The sequence below is a fragment of the Anthonomus grandis genome, chromosome 4 (genome assembly GCF_022605725.1).
Source record: "Anthonomus grandis grandis chromosome 4, icAntGran1.3, whole genome shotgun sequence".
In the NCBI taxonomy this organism is placed as follows: Eukaryota; Metazoa; Arthropoda; class Insecta; order Coleoptera; family Curculionidae; genus Anthonomus; species Anthonomus grandis.
The window spans coordinates 29,790,514-29,809,102 of record NC_065549.1 but is presented as its reverse complement, the minus strand read 5'-3'; the positions used below and the strand labels follow the sequence as shown (position 1 = coordinate 29,809,102).

The 18,589-nt window shown below is 32.5% G+C and overlaps 1 protein-coding gene across 3 annotated transcripts in view; it reads right to left on the bottom strand.

The window, feature by feature from the left end:
• Positions 1-18,589, bottom strand: part of LOC126735428 (uncharacterized) — a 68,035-nt gene that overhangs the window by 9,924 nt on the left and 39,522 nt on the right. For 2 of the 3 annotated variants that reach the window (XM_050439411.1, XM_050439410.1), the window contains exons 2-10: positions 17,392-17,567; positions 16,859-17,032; positions 3,839-4,086; positions 3,623-3,783; positions 3,351-3,489; positions 3,159-3,294; positions 2,720-2,861; positions 2,380-2,640; positions 888-1,031 (exon numbers count right to left, since the gene is read on the bottom strand). In XM_050439411.1, the coding sequence (XP_050295368.1) occupies positions 888-1,031; positions 2,380-2,640; positions 2,720-2,861; positions 3,159-3,294; positions 3,351-3,489; positions 3,623-3,783; positions 3,839-4,086; positions 16,859-17,032; positions 17,392-17,490 (1,504 nt within the window). In that variant the 5' untranslated portion in view covers positions 17,491-17,567. The remainder of the gene's footprint in view (positions 1-887; positions 1,032-2,379; positions 2,641-2,719; positions 2,862-3,158; positions 3,295-3,350; positions 3,490-3,622; positions 3,784-3,838; positions 4,087-16,858; positions 17,033-17,391; positions 17,568-18,589) is intronic. The other variant, XM_050439412.1, reaches the window with a different exon arrangement.

The window sequence follows — 18,589 nt, the reverse complement described above, 5'->3', positions numbered from 1 at the left end:
TACAAAGAATTGGCCTATTTTCAAAAATGCAATTAATAACAAATCCCTACATTGTACTGCCAAAAATTATTTTATAATTTGAACTCTTTCGGAAGGAGTAAAATCAGTCATAATAGGTTGAGAAAAAAATAATAGCGTTTTAAAATTTAACAGTGCAGCGTGCAGTCACACAGCAAAATGAGGCATGCCAATATTATTTCTGTTATTGTGTAAAAAATAAAATCAGTAAATACCGATCATCAGACGACCGGAGGCGGCCGCTTATCGACGAGAGGAAGCGGTTTTTGCCTAATTTTGGGCAATGCGTAATCTTCAATTCCCAAACAAAAGATGACATTTACACCAGCTAAGTGAAGATGGTTTAATCTTTTGTAACAAATATATTTTCGAATAAATCGAATAAAATGTTTATAGGTTCGTTACAAATGTTAACAATATTATAATATTTAAGGACTAGCCAGAAGTTGAAATATATTATACATTATACACCTTTGTGTTAATTAACTAGGGCATAATAATAATTTTCTTATTAAAAATTTTTAAATTCAAGTTTACTATTGATAGTATTTAATAAATTATGTCTACTAAAAATGCACACATAACATGAGATTTTATAATACCCTAAAATTTGCTAAAAATTATAGTCTTATGACCCCCCGATCAAAAATGTAAACTGCAACAAAGTCTAAAAAACTCTCAATTTTTGAGATTTTGAGGGTCAAATGTTGCTTTTAAGCCAATTAATTATATATTGTATTAGGTAGACAAAATATATACAATAGTAGATATAATAAGTTTTATATTGACGCCTTTCTACATTAGCTAGCTCATATTAAATTTTATTTTTCTTGTAGTTTAAAAAACTAGAAACTCAAGCAGATACTTACCTTGTTCATTGCAATCTTCATACCCTCTAGAAACGGTTGGTGCATTATCATCAGTAATGTCATCCAGAGGTGGTCTTCTTCCACTACTATATGCCGCACTTCCTCGTCCCGAATCAATATTGGACGATGCTCTTTCTCTCTCACCTAAAATATTATTAATATTAATAGAGTATTAATATTAATATTTATTGTAGAATTATTTATAAATTGACGAAGGTATAAAATTTGATGTTAAAGGAAATAAAGTCAACATTTGTAAGAGTTTTAACAAAGAAAATTAGAAAGTTTGGCATAAGTAAGTAAAAATAGTACTCGAGTGATTGACCCAGATTATAAAACATAAATAGCTTGTTCTGAAAAAGCTTTAGTATAAATCGAAACATTGGTGACTGACATGAAATTTACTAAAAACAGCAGAAATTCATCCAAATATACTATATTATATGTACATACATATATGTAAAATATATTTGTATACTTTATATTAGAGGTACTGATTTTCCAATAAAATAGCATAATCAATCATCATCATCATACAATATTTATTCAGTTTGTTTGTAGTACTTATTGATTCATATTATCTTAAAAATATGTTTCAAAAGTATACTTTTAAAATTATTTAGTAAATTGTCAAAAACATTGAGAGGAAAATAATTTGCAGATTCATTTACGATTCGTCCTACCTAAAAACATTACCCTTTACTTAGTGTTAAGCCCGATAGAAAACCTGAATAGAAAACAGGTGAGAATACGGTTTTGTTTGTGGTTCTTCATACAGTAGATCTGTGGAATATCACTTACGTATGTAGCAATGTCGTAACTAAAGCTAAAGAGGTGGCGTCTTATGATTTACGGGATTATATAGCAGATTCTATTCAAATATTTTTGAAATTATGGATTATTATTTTGTTTATTTCAACTTTTTAAGTTTAATACTTTGGAATATATACCCTCTGGCTTTACAGATTTGTTTGTCATTAAATGATAAATTCACTTTAATTTTCATTAAAGTGACTTTGGGGATTCAAAAAAAAAATTAATGTTATATCTTTGTATATATTTAAAAAACTGTCAATTTTGATTATTAACATAAACATGGTCAACACAAGCTTAAATTAAACGCGTTGCAACGTACTTCTTTTCGTGCGAGGTAAAACCATAGCCCTTCAAAATGTTTTTATATGTGCCACGTATGCTCTATCAATTCTCGGTAAACTTATATTAATATCTTCGGTATTGTTAATTGCTGAGTATAAACATATTTTTTCCAGATATTCAAAAAACTTTTTACAAAAACGTCAATTGCTAAAAAATCATATATATTAATATTTTAAAATTAATCTATATGATTTTCCTTTATATACTAAACATGTTCTACGAAATAGACTTTTGTTTTAAGTTCTCTCTTTAAATAATGGTACTTACATAAATATATTATCGGTTTCAAAATCCTAATTGATTTTTGAACATTATTTATAAAAAAATGGTTTACCTTCATTTTCGGTTCGCCTTTTTGGTTCTGATATTGCAGTTTCGATCTTCGATGCAACTGCATGCGAATGACCTTCCTGTTGCACCTTTTGTTGACTAAAATATGGTCCTGTGTGTGATTTTTTCGAAAGAAAACCACCATCGTCACTTTCCTTTCCATCGGGATACCCTAATCCTGGATTAGGTAATATCTTGTTTGCTTCTAGAATATTGCCTAAAGATCCTCTCCTAACGTTTACTGGTTGCTGTATCGAATTGTTTTCTAAAAATTATACAAAATTAGGAATTGCAATTAATTTTTAAAGCTATCGACTGCTTAAAATATATATTTTTTTGTTTACCTAGCTGATTTTCTTCTGAATCAAGGAGTAAATGCGGATGTGATAAAGTTCGCCTAGCTTCCAAACTTTTTTGCTTTAAGTTATCTCTCTCAATTTGTTGTGCACTTCGCCTTTTTGGAACGCCCTGTTCATTATTCATAATCTTAAAATATATTATTAATTAAATTATTATTTTAGTAGTTATGCAAAGTTGCCTATTTAATTAAAAAATGCGTCACTATTTCGATAATTTTGAATGATACTATCTCATCTATTGAAACAAAAATAAAAGTAGGTTTAAACTGATTTAAACTAGTTTAAACCCAAAATGTGTAACGTACATTTTTCGTTAATTAGTTTCATTCATTATTTCCTATATACTTCTCATTCTATATATATCTCTGATATCAAAAGAAAGAATTTAAGTTGTAAGTTTAATTAATTTTTTAATTTGTTATACCTCTAATTCAGGATGTATTCCACTATCTTTATTAGTAGGAAGAAACTGTTGAGGTGAATTGGGTGGATTTCGTGAGAACGTATTTCCATATAATTGAGGTTGATTTTGTCTATATTGTGAACTATTATCCATCGCCCTGCAAGGATTTTTGAGAAAATGCATTATTTAACTTAACAAACCAATTAAAATTACCTCTGTTGAACCAATTGGGAATACTGATGCTGCTGATTTCTTAATTGCTGAGTATAAAATTGATGAGCCTGTTGAACTGCGTGTTGTGGCATTTGTTGGTGATTATAATGATGTGCTTCTGGATTATACGGTGGATAAACTATAAATATGAAACAATTTCGATTTACTTATTACTAATAATATTACTGTTTTCAATATTAAATCAATTGATAAAATTGAAGAAATAAGCAAAATTTGTATTTAACAAATTTTACCAGAATAAGAATGTTTACCTTGTGCCGAATTTATTTTCGTAGGATCTGCATCGATTGGTACATTCTTTGGTTTTATTGAGGCATTATTTAAATCAGTATTATCATTTTTCTCATTATCTTTCCCACGAAATTTTCCTGATATAATATCCTTAAGTGCGTGATATGTTTGGCTGACTTTGCTAAAACAAAAAAACTACTAGTATCATAAAACGGTTAAATAAAATTAAGTTTTACCGGGTATTCTTTGGACTTAAAGTTTGTTCCTCAGGATTAGGCACTTCGTGCTTTTCAGAGGACTGGTATACCGGTTGTGAAGAGGCAGTGGCAGCTAGTGGTTCTCCACTATGAACCAATACTTTAGTATCGCTTCTTTGCATTTCGGGAGTTCTAAGGCCATTAGCATCCGGATAGTAGGCAGTTCTATATTGAGCCTGGATAGGGTGGGATCCTTGTGGGATTTGTTGAGAAAAACCGGGGTGACTCTACAAATTACGACAATTACGAATTAAATATTATATCTTTAGATATTAACAGATTTAACCTTAAATAAAATAACATGTAAAACTTAGTTACAAGGAAAATATTCAAACAGTAGCATTATTGGAAACTAAATGACCTGCTTACGAAAAGGGAGATAAGTTAGGCCATACCCAGCACTAAATATAATACATCAGGAATAAAGATGTCATTTGTAAGTAATGGCTTTGGGCTAACCATGGTACCTATATGGCACAAAGTAGATCAAAGTTACTTTATATCACCATAAGTAAAATAACCATTACCAATATTTAATTTCAGATGTCAATATCGTATTGTCGGATAATGATTTCTGAGTCTCGCAAAGAAATTTATGGGACGGGAGAACTTTCTTTGCAAAGTTAACAAATCAACCATTACACCCGCAATTATTTATGCTATGATACAATAATACATTATACCTAATTTAGTATAACACAATAAAGTTTTTTGTCGAAATTAGGCATTTATTATTTAAATTTACTTTTACTTTTGGAGGCATTTTGCAAGAGCGTACGCCAATGGAGCGGCTATATTTACCTTCGCAGACATAGGTATCGTTATAAGATATCTTTATAAGATTATCAGTATCAGTATTATCTGTCTATAAATCTAATTAATACAAATTAAGGGGACTTTGTGAGAGCAATTTTAATTTTCTGACATTTAAGTTGATACTAATATCTATTTAATTCAAATCTATAAATATTTCTTTATGGTCTTGATGTAATTTTAAAATTGTCTATTTTTCGGCTATGAAAGTGATACAAGTAGCTGATTTAAATATATCTCCACTTATGTACAGGCTACTAGTAAATAAGGATATTTACATCATTCATCGGGGGATGATGCTGCATGAAGAAATATGACAGATTACGAAGGAGAAAATAAAACCCAAAATCAAAGTCTCACAGCATCAGACCGCATTTAAATAAAATAACAGACACTAAAACAACCACTAAATGTTTGCGGGTCTGACTTTGAATTGAGTTTTATTGACTTTCCTTTAAGAATAAGAACAGTTTTCTCTGTAAATGTATGTCGGCAAATGTTTCGTTTTCTGATAAAGGAGATGTCAAATTGTTACTACAACTATATAACTATTTATTTATTGAGATATTCAAATGATATTTCGTAGGTTTTCTTCTTCTTCTTCCTTTCTTTTACTCTTTATTTTACTAAATATAGGCCTCTTCAATATGTTTCCATACTCTCTTGTTTTTAGCTACTTGCCAACCGAATCCCGTTCGTCCCTAATGTCTTCGAATCACCATCTTTATGGTCTCTCGAGGTTCCTCTCGGTTTGTCTGTGGCGCCAATTAATTAGTTTAGATGTTCTTTTACTTTTGTTATGTCGAGCTAAATGTCCAACCCCTTGCCACTTGTGTTCCTATATATTCTTTCATTCTCGTATATCCACCAATTTTCCTTTGTAACTTCATGTCTCAAACTTATACCTACCATTCAGTCAAGGCCATACTTTTCAGTCCGTAGTCACTGGAAGTGTACATGTGTCATAGACTTTGCGTTTAAGGCTTCTGGAGATGTCAAAGTTTTTGAATACGTGTTTAAGTTTGCTAAATGATTTTTGTAGTTTGACTTTCTTTACCAATCTTTAGAACAGGTCCGAGATATACCGCGTTTCCATTTAGAACTTCCTTCCTCAATTGTGGCTATATTTTTGAAAATATTTTTTTGTGTATGGGGGATGAAATGAGCTACATTTTAAAATTGTTTTGACTTATATAGGGTGTTCAGTAAAAGAGTGTCATGCACGTCATACTTTAATCAAGTAGTTTTTGAATTAAAGGCAGTTGAAATTTGGTTTTTTAACTTTAAGAGGCTACAGGGCCATAACTACTTGTCATAGGATAAAATGATTTTTATATTCCTATCTTAAGCATTTAAGATGTGTTTAATAAAATAAAAAAATTATCATGTCACTTTTGTTTTTTTTCCTTAAAATGTCAAAAAATTTTATGGTTGCCGTAGCTAAAAGTATATGTCATGAAAAATCATTTTATTCTATAACGAATAGTTATGGATCTATAGGAAAAGACCTAAGATCTCATAATAATCAGCTAATAGAAAGAGCTATTGAAAAAAACTCAAACATGAAAGTACTCAGGTCAAATATGTCTGGAGGAAGGAAAACACTTTTTAAAATAAAAAATAAAAATGGGAAAACGGTTACAGATAGACAAGGTGTAATAAATGTCATTCAAGACTTCTACAAGGACTTGTATACATCAACCCTGCCTAAACCAAACATCGCCTGGCAAGAAATTCGGAACGTTGGATCCGAAGATATACCAGAAGTAAACAGAAGCGAACTAAGAAAGGCCCTGAAACAAATGAAAAATAGGAAAGCACCTGGAGAAGATCGCGTTACCGCTGAGATGCTAAAAATGGGAGGAGCAGCGCTTGAGCATGCCCTTTGTCTCCTTTTAAACAAATGTATTAGCGAAGAGAAAATACCGGAATCTTGGCAAAATGCCAAGGTTGTTTTAATCTTGAAAAAAGGGGACAACACCAATATTGCAAACTATCGACCGATCAATCTTCTTTCACACTTGTACAAGCTTCTCACAAAAGTTTTGACCAACCGGCACATAAACTTGACTTCTATCAACCAGTCGAGCAAGCAGGATTTAGGAAGGAATTTAGTACAAATAACCATCTACAAACCGTCTGTACTCTAATAGAGAAATGCTTCGAGTATAACATAACTCTGCACATAGCGTCGATTACGAGAAGGCGTTCGATTCTGTCGAGACCTGGGCTGTCCTGAACGCAATGGACGAGGCAAGAATTGACACAAAATACTCCAAACTTATAAAACACATCTACGACAACGCAACACTACAACTGACCATCAACGAAGAAGCATCAACAAATAAGATCAAGATAGAAAAGGGGATCCGCCAAGGATATACCATATCCCCTAAGCTCTTCACGATGGCACTGGAAAGCTCGTTTAAAAAGCTGCCATGGGGAAATAAAGGTATCAACGTAGATGGAGCTCGACTAAGTCACCTTCGATTTGCTGATGATATTGATGTCATTAGTGATGACATCAACGAGCTAAAAGATATGTTGGAAGAACTGCAAGAAACATCAAAACAAATCGGACTCAAGATTAATCTAAACAAAACCAAAATAATGACCAACGAACAGTAATAGCTATAGAAGGCCACGCTCTCGAAAACGTCGAGGAAAACATATACCTGGGCCACGCTGTCAGACTGGGAAAACAAAACCAAACAGCCGAAATATCCCGGAGAACAAGACTTAGCTGGGCAGCATTCGGAAGACTAGGATACATTTTAAAATCCGAAAGCATCCCAATTAATCTTAAGCGGAAAGTCTACGAGGCTTGCATATTACCCGTTACAACGTATGGATTATTTATGTATGTATTTATGTATTTATGTATTTATGTATTACAGACGATGACACTGACAAAGAGGAGCGCAGAAAGACTCAGAACAACCCAGAGAGCCATGGAGCGCGCCATGCTGGGAACTAGCTTACGAGACCACATTAGAAACGATGAGATTCGAAGAAGGACAAAGGTAACGGATGTTATGAGAAGAGTAACTAAAATGGAGATGGTCGGGTCACGTTGCAAGGCAAGACCCATCTAGATGGACTAACAAAATCATGCAATGGCGCCCAAGAGCTACAAGAAGAAATGCGGGAAGACCACCAACGCGGTGGCGGGACGACATCCAACGAATAGCAGGGAGAAACTGGCTCCAAACTGCCCTAGATAGACAAACATGGAAAGCACTGGAAGAAGCCTACATTCAGAAGTAGATAGATACAGGCTAGAGAAGAAGAAGAAGAAGAAGAAGATGGATCTATAGCCCCTTAAAGTTAAAAAACTAAAAAAGTCGATTTTCAGCTCTAATTGAAAAGCAACTTGACTTGAATTTTGACACGGAATTAGAAAATTAAATATTATATAGAATATTCCATTTAAAGAAACATAAAATACTTCTTCCACGCCTTTTGTGACCACCCTGCATATGTCAAAATAATTTTAAAATGTAGCTTTTGTCATCTCCTGTGAATTAAAAATAAAAATTGAATTTTATTTGCGTCAAAAATACAGCCACAATGGAGGAAGGTAGTACTAAATAGACACGCTGCATACATTCTTCCAATTTTTCTAATATTTTATTGTCTACGGTAATGTTTCCTGTGTTGTTACTTATCAGTTTTGTTTGGCTGAAGTTTATTTTCAACCCGATCTTGTTAGATGCTTGATTAGGTGGGCTATCATAGTATTTAGTTCTTAAATGTCACTGCTAATCAGAGCGATGTAATCAGCAAAACATATTTTAACGGAGTTGGCCCCATCGACTTTCGTATATCGTCAAATTATTAGATTTTTCCTAATTATAGTTTTCCCACAATCGATGGATGCGGTTCCTGGAGAGTTATTCTGTATATGGTATAGTATGTTGGATTGAGAGTTATTTCTTCAAGAACAAAGCGTTAATAAACCAAGATCACAATTATTTAAATAGAGTTCAGGGTTGCACGGTTTAATCACCTGTAGTTAAAAAAAAATCAAATTACAGGAAATAGTTGACAAATTAGTGGTCTAGAGGTCGCAAAAAAAGTTATTATTAAAATGCACACTTTTTAAAAGTTCAATAGTTTTGCAAAATACAAAAAATCTATTCTGTTATTTTTGTCAATAATAATTTCATTTCGCAATACGTATTTCTATGTATCGTTTTTGTCCAATAGATTATATTTTATAATTTCATATAAATTTGGTTCTGTGTACTTTTTATTATAAGTAGCAGTTGGCTATAGTAATCTAAATAATATAACTTCGAGTAATAGAAAATTGAATAATTATTAAAAAGTGGCAAAAGTAATATTCAATACATAACTGTGATCTCAAAAACAATACGAAACCATTTTTTCTATAAAGTAATTGTAATTATTCTTAGTAAACCAATTATTTTTATGTGAATCGTTTGCTTTGAGAGAACGCTAAATCTGAATTTCAAATTATTTGAATATAATGATGCTATTGGAAATACTTTTTCCCTTTAAAGATTTCTTTGCAAAGAAATGTTGTGAATTATTTTGTTTTTATTTTTACCCTGGAAATATAATAATGATTAATGTTTAAAGCTTGTAGAATTTTAAAATGTTATAATAAAAAGTTTTTGCGTATTATTAAAAAAACCTAAAACTCACAAATTACTTTACTCAAAGCTTAAATTTTACTGATAGCTGATAAGTTTGAAAAAAAAAATTCTATAAACATTTGTTTGTATTTTATTATTTAAGTCCAGAACTTTCAAAAAGAAATAATATTAACTATTTTATAGCATTCTAAATAAAATTGCAAATACGTTCATCGAGAGATCAAAGCAAAATCAGCATATCAAATATTAAAAAAAACTGATATACTTGTAAATGTATATAATGTTTATACATTTTTACAACCAGAATATGGTGGCATCTAAAAGACCTTCATTAAAATTCTCTGAAAAATATGGAAATTGCAATAAGAAAATAGATTTGATTATATTTTATTAATCGAGATCTTTAGTATGCGTAACTTATTACTTTAAAAAAGATATCGTAGATTTAGTATTATCTCCTTATTTACAATAAAACGGACAAAATTGATGGTGTAGTGGTCATGTTTTTAAAATAAAAACTAAATTTTATCCAGACATTATTTAAGTTGACAAATGCAAGACAATACAGGTTAAAATCTACAGAATAAGTCATAAGTTATGAATGAAAGGTCTTCTCAAATAATATCGTCATAATGATTTTACGCATTTTGTAGCTTAAAAGTTTATTTTAATTGATTTATATTTTTCTATTCGATCTTAAAAATATGAGAAGTTGATATGCATAGTCTGCCAGAAAAGTGTTATATAAAATATCCAGGGTGGGGAAATAACAGGAATAAATTTGCTGTTCTTGAAAAAAATATTTCAGAGAAATACACGTCTACTTTTTGTACTTTTAAAAATATATTAGAGATGTTTTTTCAACCCCTCCGAATGGGGGAAACGTTATTTTTTGAAATTTCATGATTCCTTTTGTATGTATGGCATCTTGTTGGAAAGCTCTCTTCAAAAGAAAATTGCCGGTGTACTTTTTTTTAAAACAAATTAATCCTTGACTTTAAGTTGAAAAAAACTAATTAGAGGAATAAAAAGTAAACCAAAAGATTCCGACGGTAAATACGTATTTTAATTCCGCATATCATGAAAATAAAATGCTTCGTGAAGCAAATTATTATTAAGATATGTAAATGTTTATTCATATTTATTTCTTAGTCACGAAAACGAAGCATTTTCATAAGTAAGCACAGAGTAACCCAGTTTAAGTACCTTGGATATGTACCGGTGTAGGGATAGTCCGAACAAAATTCCAAAAAATAAAACTACTATTCTGCAATAATAACCTGAACCTAAAATGGTAAAATCCGGCATATGGTCAGTTTTGCTGTACGAGGCAGAGATTTGAACAATGGCGATTTGAACAATTGGACAACAATCTAACCGATTAACTGTAGCAGATATTCGAGCAATCGGCATTCGAGATGTGGTTATACCGGCAAATGCGGAGAATATCCTGGACAGCTATGCAGACTAACAAAATGGTTCTAAATAGGGCCGATGCAACACATATCCTACTAAATACAGTTAAGTGTTGGAAAATCTTAAACATGGCTTCAGAGGAGGGCAATACAGAATCCTACAACTGATAATGATGGGAAAAGTGGAAGGACGTAGAAGAGTGAGAGGAAAGCAGACTTGATCTGCAGACCTGGCTGAGAAACATCCATGAATACGTTTCGCAGAGGAACTATTCCGATTGACGCAGAATTGAGAAAGACCCAGATACTTCCACTGGCCTTTTAAATGGACGCTGGAATATCGTTTTTTTTTTCGCGAAGTTAGACCATTCTTACAGAGATAGCGCTACTAACACTGTTTTGTTTATGAATGCACCAGTTAATTTTGACATTTGCTTAAACATTTATTGTTGTTTACTTGGTAACGGAGGCAAGTCTTTTTCGCTATTTTTTTTTAGTCGATAATGGACAACATCTGGTAAGAAATACTTTATATTTATTTTATATTTTTTATAGTTTTGTATAAATATCAGTGTAAAACAGTTCATTTTATAATATTTGATATTTGAGAATAGTTTTTGGTTGCAAACAAAAGCTAGGTTATGGTGTAATAAGTACCGTCCTTTTAAAAGGCCAGTGGGAATATAGGCTACTTTTTAGGTACTGGAAAAAAATTAACTTTAAATGAATTATTGGAAGAGGTTGAGAATATTGATGACGAAATTCCCTCTCCGGATGCGATTGTGATTCTGCCAATCAAAACCAGATAAATCCATAAAATAAAATTGCTATTCAGGTTTCATGCAAAAACCGATAAATCCGGCTGCAGGTTCTGACGTTAATCTTTCAAAAAGTTTTAGTTGCGCAGGTCAGTATGTGTTATATGAAAACAATGTGGAGGGGAAGACGGTGAGGGTGGTTAAATGAAATAATTGAGCACATGTTTTAGTTACTTATTATAATACTGTAAACCGGACGTTGTATGTTATTTTTTCCATTTTTTTTCGGTTGGTAAGTATCTCCAACCGTTATCAAGTGTAAACTGACAGCAAACTACTATTCTATAGGCTTATATACTAAATGTGTGCAGCGATGTGGAAAGAACAGTCATCCGTGAAAAGAGTTGGGGGGAGGACACGCCTCTCTCTAGATCCTACACTGTCCTGAGAGTAGAGGCTTCCAGATGTTGGGTACATCGACGCTTGGCTGGCTGAAGATCCCTTGATTCTGTGAAATGAAAACTGCCTCTACGAACTTCCTCTTCCGCCAGTGCTGTTCCTTGTGCAGAATCTTGACTTCTGTCCAATGGATATTGTGTCCATTATGCCACGCGTGCTCTGCTATTCCGGATTTGGAAACCTCTCCTCTTTGGTTCCAGCTGCGATGTTCCTTCGCTCTGACTTCTAGGGGGCGCTTCGTTTCACCTATGTATGAGTCACCGCACTCACATGGGATCCGGTAGACGCAATTTTTGGTATCCAACAGGCCATCTGGTTTGGTCTTTGATACCACGCTTCTGATAGTGGTGCTAGATCTAAAGGTAGTTCTAATATTGTACTTGCTGGCAATGCGTCGGATTTGTTCCGATGTACCCCTAATGTAAGGTATGGGCAGAAGTCTGGTTGTCGTAGTGGCCTTGTCTCTGATTTGATTTGGACGCGTCCTTTAGATGGTCCTACTTATTAGCTTCTTTGGATATCCATTCTGTTGTAGGTCTTTGTAGATGGTATCCACTTCAGTCTTGAGATCCTCGTCGCTTCTACAGATGGTTCGAGCTCTATTATAGAGGGATCTTATGATGCCTACTTTGGTGGTTGCAGGATGGTTGGACTCATAGTGAAGATACTGGCCCGTGTGTGTTGGTTTTCTATACACTGAAGTTCGTAGATTTCTGGAAGCCTCTACTCTCAGGATAGTGTAGGAACTAGAGAGAGGCGTGTCCTCCCCCCAACTCTTTTCACGGATCACTTTCCTTTCCACATCGCTGCACACATCTAGTATATAAGCCTATAGAATAGTAGTTTGCTGTGAGTTTACACTTGATAACGGTTGGAGATACTTACCAACCGAAACGCCGTGTTACATTAAATAAATAAGACAATGCAAGTTCGACAAGATGGTCTCACTGTACCATTGTCTACCACCTTCAAAAACATATCTCTGCTTACGTTACATTACGATTCTTATTTCTGGCGATTAGTGGTAAAAGATGGAAGAGCATGATGGTGAATTTGATATATCTGTCAAAGAAGGTAAATAAATTTGTTAAGTTGTTCGTTTTGCTTCTAAAATTATTTTTTTTTAAAATTGGGCAATACTGGCAGCCGCGTTAAAATATCAAAAGTCGCGAAGAAACGAAGATTGCATAGAGAGAAAAAATATGCAGATAAGGATCCTGAACTATTAACATTTACGACACCATGTAATCATAATACTACCAGTTATAAGTGTAATACTATGGCCTTGCGTGATATCAAAGTTATTAAAAAAGATATTATTATGTCATATGCTGTGTATTTGTCCAAAAGAAAGACAGCGGTCGAATAAGGATAATCCAAAAAATCGCCTTCTGAATATTACTTATCATCTTCAAACAAGTCAAAAAAAAATCCATAAGAGTATGTCAAAAATTTTTTACTAGAAGTTTAGGAATAACAAAAAATCGAATCAATACAGTGGCAAAAACTATTAATGAAGGAGACGTGCCAAAGGAAACTCGTGGTGGCGATCATGTGTCTAGAAAAACGGAATATAAAAAAAATAAAATAAGAGAGTTTATTGGAGAATTAAGAGGTACCGAAAGTCATTATAATAGGAAAAAATCTGTGAGGATATACTTGCCAGCTAACTTGAGTATTGCAAAATTACACCAAATTTATAATTCGAAGCAAAGTGAACAATATAAATCAAGTTTATCAATGTTTTCTAGAATTTTTTGTGGAGAGTTTAATATTGGATTTTCATCATCTGCGGCAGATTGTTGTGCTCTATGCATGCGTCTTAAGGACAATATAGGAAAGGAAAAAGATCCTAAGAAAAAATCTGATCTTATGATCGAACGTCGAATACATAGAAAAAGGGCAGATGCCTTCTACAAAGTTGCAAAGGAGGATCCTGCAAATTCAATAACTTTCTGCTTTTATATGCAGCAAGTACAACCATTGCCCCGCACCCCAATTTCGGATGCTTTCTATTCCCACCAAGTGAGTTTTTATGTATTTTGTTGCGTCAAAATGGATTCAAAAAGTCCGACATTCTACACCTGGACTGAGGTAGAAGCTGGGCGTGGCTCAATTCAAATAGGTTCAGCTCTACTAAATTATCTTGATTCACTGGAACTGGCAGATATTGAAGTAGTGAGATTATTTTGTGATTGCTGCGGGGGACAGAACAAGAACTCGTATGTCGTACATGCTTTTTATTTTTGGCTCCAAAATAAGTCCGCGGCTGCTCTAAAAGAAATCCATTTTACATTCCCAGTTCGAGGTCATAGTTTTCTCCCTGCGGATAGGATTTTCGGTCGTGTTGAAAAACGTTTACGAAGAAAGCATAACAATAATAAGCAAAGACAAATATTTAGAAATTTATTCTCAATTTGGAACAGTGAAACAACTTGGCGTTGAATGGTTTCTGTACGACATTAAAGATTTGCAACATTCTCTAAAGAAGATCACAGGTATTTCCGACTACAAGCGAATTTTAATCCTGAAATCTCAAAACAAACAAGGAAAAAATACTGTAAAGGTACAATGCCATAAGAATTTTAAAATTGCATTTTTAGATGAAACGCCCCATCAGATTCTGAAGGCAAAACATGAAGTTCCAAGTGTATTGAAAGAAATTCGTTTATCGCGATCTCTACCTGAAAAAAAGAAAAAATCCCTAGCTCACCTAATGACTTAACAGTTTGGACCAACCTGGGAAAATGATGAAAGTCTAGTGTGGTACAAAAATATATTGCTTGAACCAGTCGCTGATGCTATCGAAAGAGAAATACCAAAACAAGATGAAAGCGAAGCTTGTGATTGCCTCGAGGATGACGAAGGAATGCATATTTAAAATTTCCTTTTTTTTTGTGGTGTTTAGAAAATAAAAAATAAACGTGTTAACTTTTATATCATTATGAAGATAAGTAAATTTAAAAACCCTATTTTTTATTATTCTTTCATTTTTGTAATAAAAAAAAATGATTTTTTTTTAAATAAATAAATTAATAAATACATTATATTTAGCTTAATAAATGTGAATAACTACATACCCACAATAAAACAAGCACTTTTACATTATAAAATATCTGATATATATTTAACTCAAGTAAAAACAGATTAATCCATTTTTTAATTAGCAATTATTCTTATGATAATTAATAAGGTCCAAAATATGGTCTACGAGATCTATAATATTAAACCTTTCACGTACACCATAATTTATTTTGATTTTGAAGTTCACGGACACGCTATTGGCACGTTTTTTGCAAATATCTCGGAATGTTATAAATTGGATTTATCTGGTTTTGCTTGATCGCTCCTCAAATATCTATGCGGAACAACATAATAGAACTGGTGATATATCAGCAGACGAAATGAAATGCCTCTTTGGAGTTCTGACTTATAGTGGATATTGTACTGTATTCAGAAGAACTCTATATTGGCAAAATAGCTCTGATGGAGATCATAAAATCGTATCTGAAGCTATTTCAAGGAACCGATTCGATTTTATCATGCAAAATTTACATTGTAGTAACAACCTAGATTTGGATATGGGAAACAAATTCTCAAAGATAAAACCCTTCCTAGCACATCTAAATAAAAAAAATTTGGGAGTTTGCCCCACTCAAACCATAGTATCGACGAATCGATGATACCGTATTTTGGACGACATGGGTCAAAACAGTTTATAAGAGGCAAACCAATACGATGGGGCTACAGGTTTTGGTTGGGAACAGACAGCAGAGGTTATATCGAATGGTTTGAACCCTATCAAGGCTCAACGACTCCACTTAATGAACGGTATGAAGATTTACGTTTAGGGACGAACGTTGTTCTAACTTTGGTTGATAAAATTACGTCGGAAAAAGGTCGTTTGCCGTTTCATCTGTTTTTTGATAATTTTTTTACCTCTTGGGATTTGCTTTTAACTTTAAGAGACAGGTGTATTAGAGCAACTGGTACTCTAAGAAAAAATCGAATAGCAGTTCCTATAATAAAATCTAGCAAAGATCTAAAAAAAAGAACACAGAGGTACGTTTGAATATGCTTTAGAGAAAACCGAAAATATTATAGTTTGCTGCTGGAATGAGAACAACACTGTTACTATAGTTTCAAATTGTGAGTCTGTATTGCCTTCAAGCAGTGTTTCTCGATTTTCTCAAAAAGAAAAGAAAAAAATAAATGTTCCTCAACCAAAACTAATAAAGATTTACAACCAAAACATGGGAGGAGTAGATAGCGCTGATCAAAATATTAGTCTTTATCGTGTAAGTATAAGGGGGAAAAATGGTATTTTCCATTGATTTGTCATGGGTTGGATATGGCAATTCAAAACGCCTGGCACCTCCACCGTCATTATGGTGGAAAATTAGACCAGTATGCATTTCGAAGAACTATTGCTAAAGGAATTTTGAAAACTTAAAAAAAAAAAAATAAGAGAGAGCCTCTACGTCCTAGGATGGATGACAGAGAATTATCGCGTTGCGATGGAAGAGACCATCTGATCGAATATCATGACAATCAAATTAAATGTAGTTTTTGCCATAAAAAAGTGCAATTTAAGTGCAATGTAGGTTTGCATCCCAAATTTCGTTTTATTACATTTCATACTCAGTAAGGTTTGTTTCATTAATGTTTATTATTTTCTTAAATAAATAACGTATTTTTTTTATACATATCCTATATTATTAAAAATCCCCTAATATTCCCACTGACCTTTATAAAGGACGGTCCATATCTCTAAAACCGCCAAATTAAAAAAAAATATATTAAATTAAAAATTACTTTTTAGATCATAAATAAAGCATTTAAAAAAAAATAGTTTCGGCAGTATCTGGGTTAAGTAATTGCCAACGTCAGGAGGATCTGATAGGGCACTTGAAGAAGAAGAATTAGACTTACCTGGTCTGAGTAAATTTGGTTAGGTTGCATTGGTTCTTGATTTGTCCAGGCCGTTAAACGTTTAGGTGGTAAGTCTGGTGCTATTACAGAACCTTTTGACCGCTTTTTTAAATCTGTTAGTATTGGTATCTTAAAGTTTTTCTCAGTGCTTGTAAGAGTGATCTGCCTTTCAATCTAAAAAAAAAGAAAGACTTCTTGTAATGTAATTGTTAAACAATATTTAAAAAAAATGAAAATTAACGATACAAATTTAATTTTTGATTAAATGTTTGTCAATTGTCAAATATCAAATTTTTAAATAGTATTTAACATAATAACTCTAAAGTTATTATCTTAAAAATTGTATTTTTATTATTACAAGTTACAATTTTATCTAAATTATGGAAAAGTTTAACCTAACTTTAAAAATACAATACGTTGATTGAAAAAAAAACACTTTAGATTATACTTAAGTTTTAAAAATATAACTCGTAAGTTTTAAAATTGAAATGCAGTCTATTTTATAAACTTTAATAAAATAAAAATAAACTTACCGGGAATTTACCGGAATGTGTATATAGTTGAGAAGCTTGAGAGAATGCTACTGTAGATCCTGGAATGTCTGCTTCAACAAATGGTGGGGTTGGTGGCATTCGATAAGTTGGTGGTGTTTGGGCCAGTGCATTAGATTGAATGTGCGATGTGGGTAGTGCATGCCCGTTTCCGTAAACTATAAATAAAATGTATTCTTTAAGATTTTGATAAAAAAATTAATTATCATTAGGCTTCATAATAATTCTTATATATTATTATAGCTTATATATTCTTATATATATTATTAACTCATACTTGATATTATATTAGATGAACATGATGATAAATGTTATTTAAAATAGTAGTTTTATACTTTCTTAAGGTTACATCATAAAGCATTATAGCGCATTCTTTACGACGTACCTATTTAGATAAAGATGCTAACGTATTAGGCAGACTGGATTTACCACTGGTTATGGTAGAAGTTACCGATAAACCTAATGCGGAATCGCAAAGATTTTGAGTTAAAAATTACTCTGGCACCGACAAAATTCGAGATTCTTATAACTAGTAGAATAAAATATTAGCTTATTCTTTTTAGAGTAGAAGGAATATTATTCTTATAATCAAATAATTTGGTAATTAGAAATCTTAATATTCTCAATCATATAAAAAATGTGTGGAGGTCATATTTCATATTTTTCAAAAAGTCATATTTTTTTCCTATACGAAGGTTTTCATATTAACAAAGAGGATCGACGAGATTCGACCGCGGCCTTCTTCGTCGAATCATAATAAACTTTTATGTTACGGAAAAACGAGTGCCTACCTTGCAATAACTAAAAAATTAAATGAAGCAAATAATTACGCACGAGTCCTATGAAACTATGAGAAAAGTAATGAGAGAAATGGGATGTCGATGGAAAAAGGCTAAAAATAACAGAAAAATTTTAATGGAAAAGCCTGACATACAAGTGCTCAGAAGTAATTTTCTTAGAAGCATCAAGTAATGTAGAGAAGAAAAACGCCCCATAATTTATATGGATGAAACCTACATTCATTTTTCGCATACCCATAAAAAAACATGGGGAGACAATACTAATGAAGGCCTTCATAGTCCAGTATCAAAAGGGCAAAGAATGATTATTGTTCATGCAGGCCGTGAAATAGGTTTCATAAAAAATGCGTATTTAAAATTTAAATCTTTAATTTAAGTCG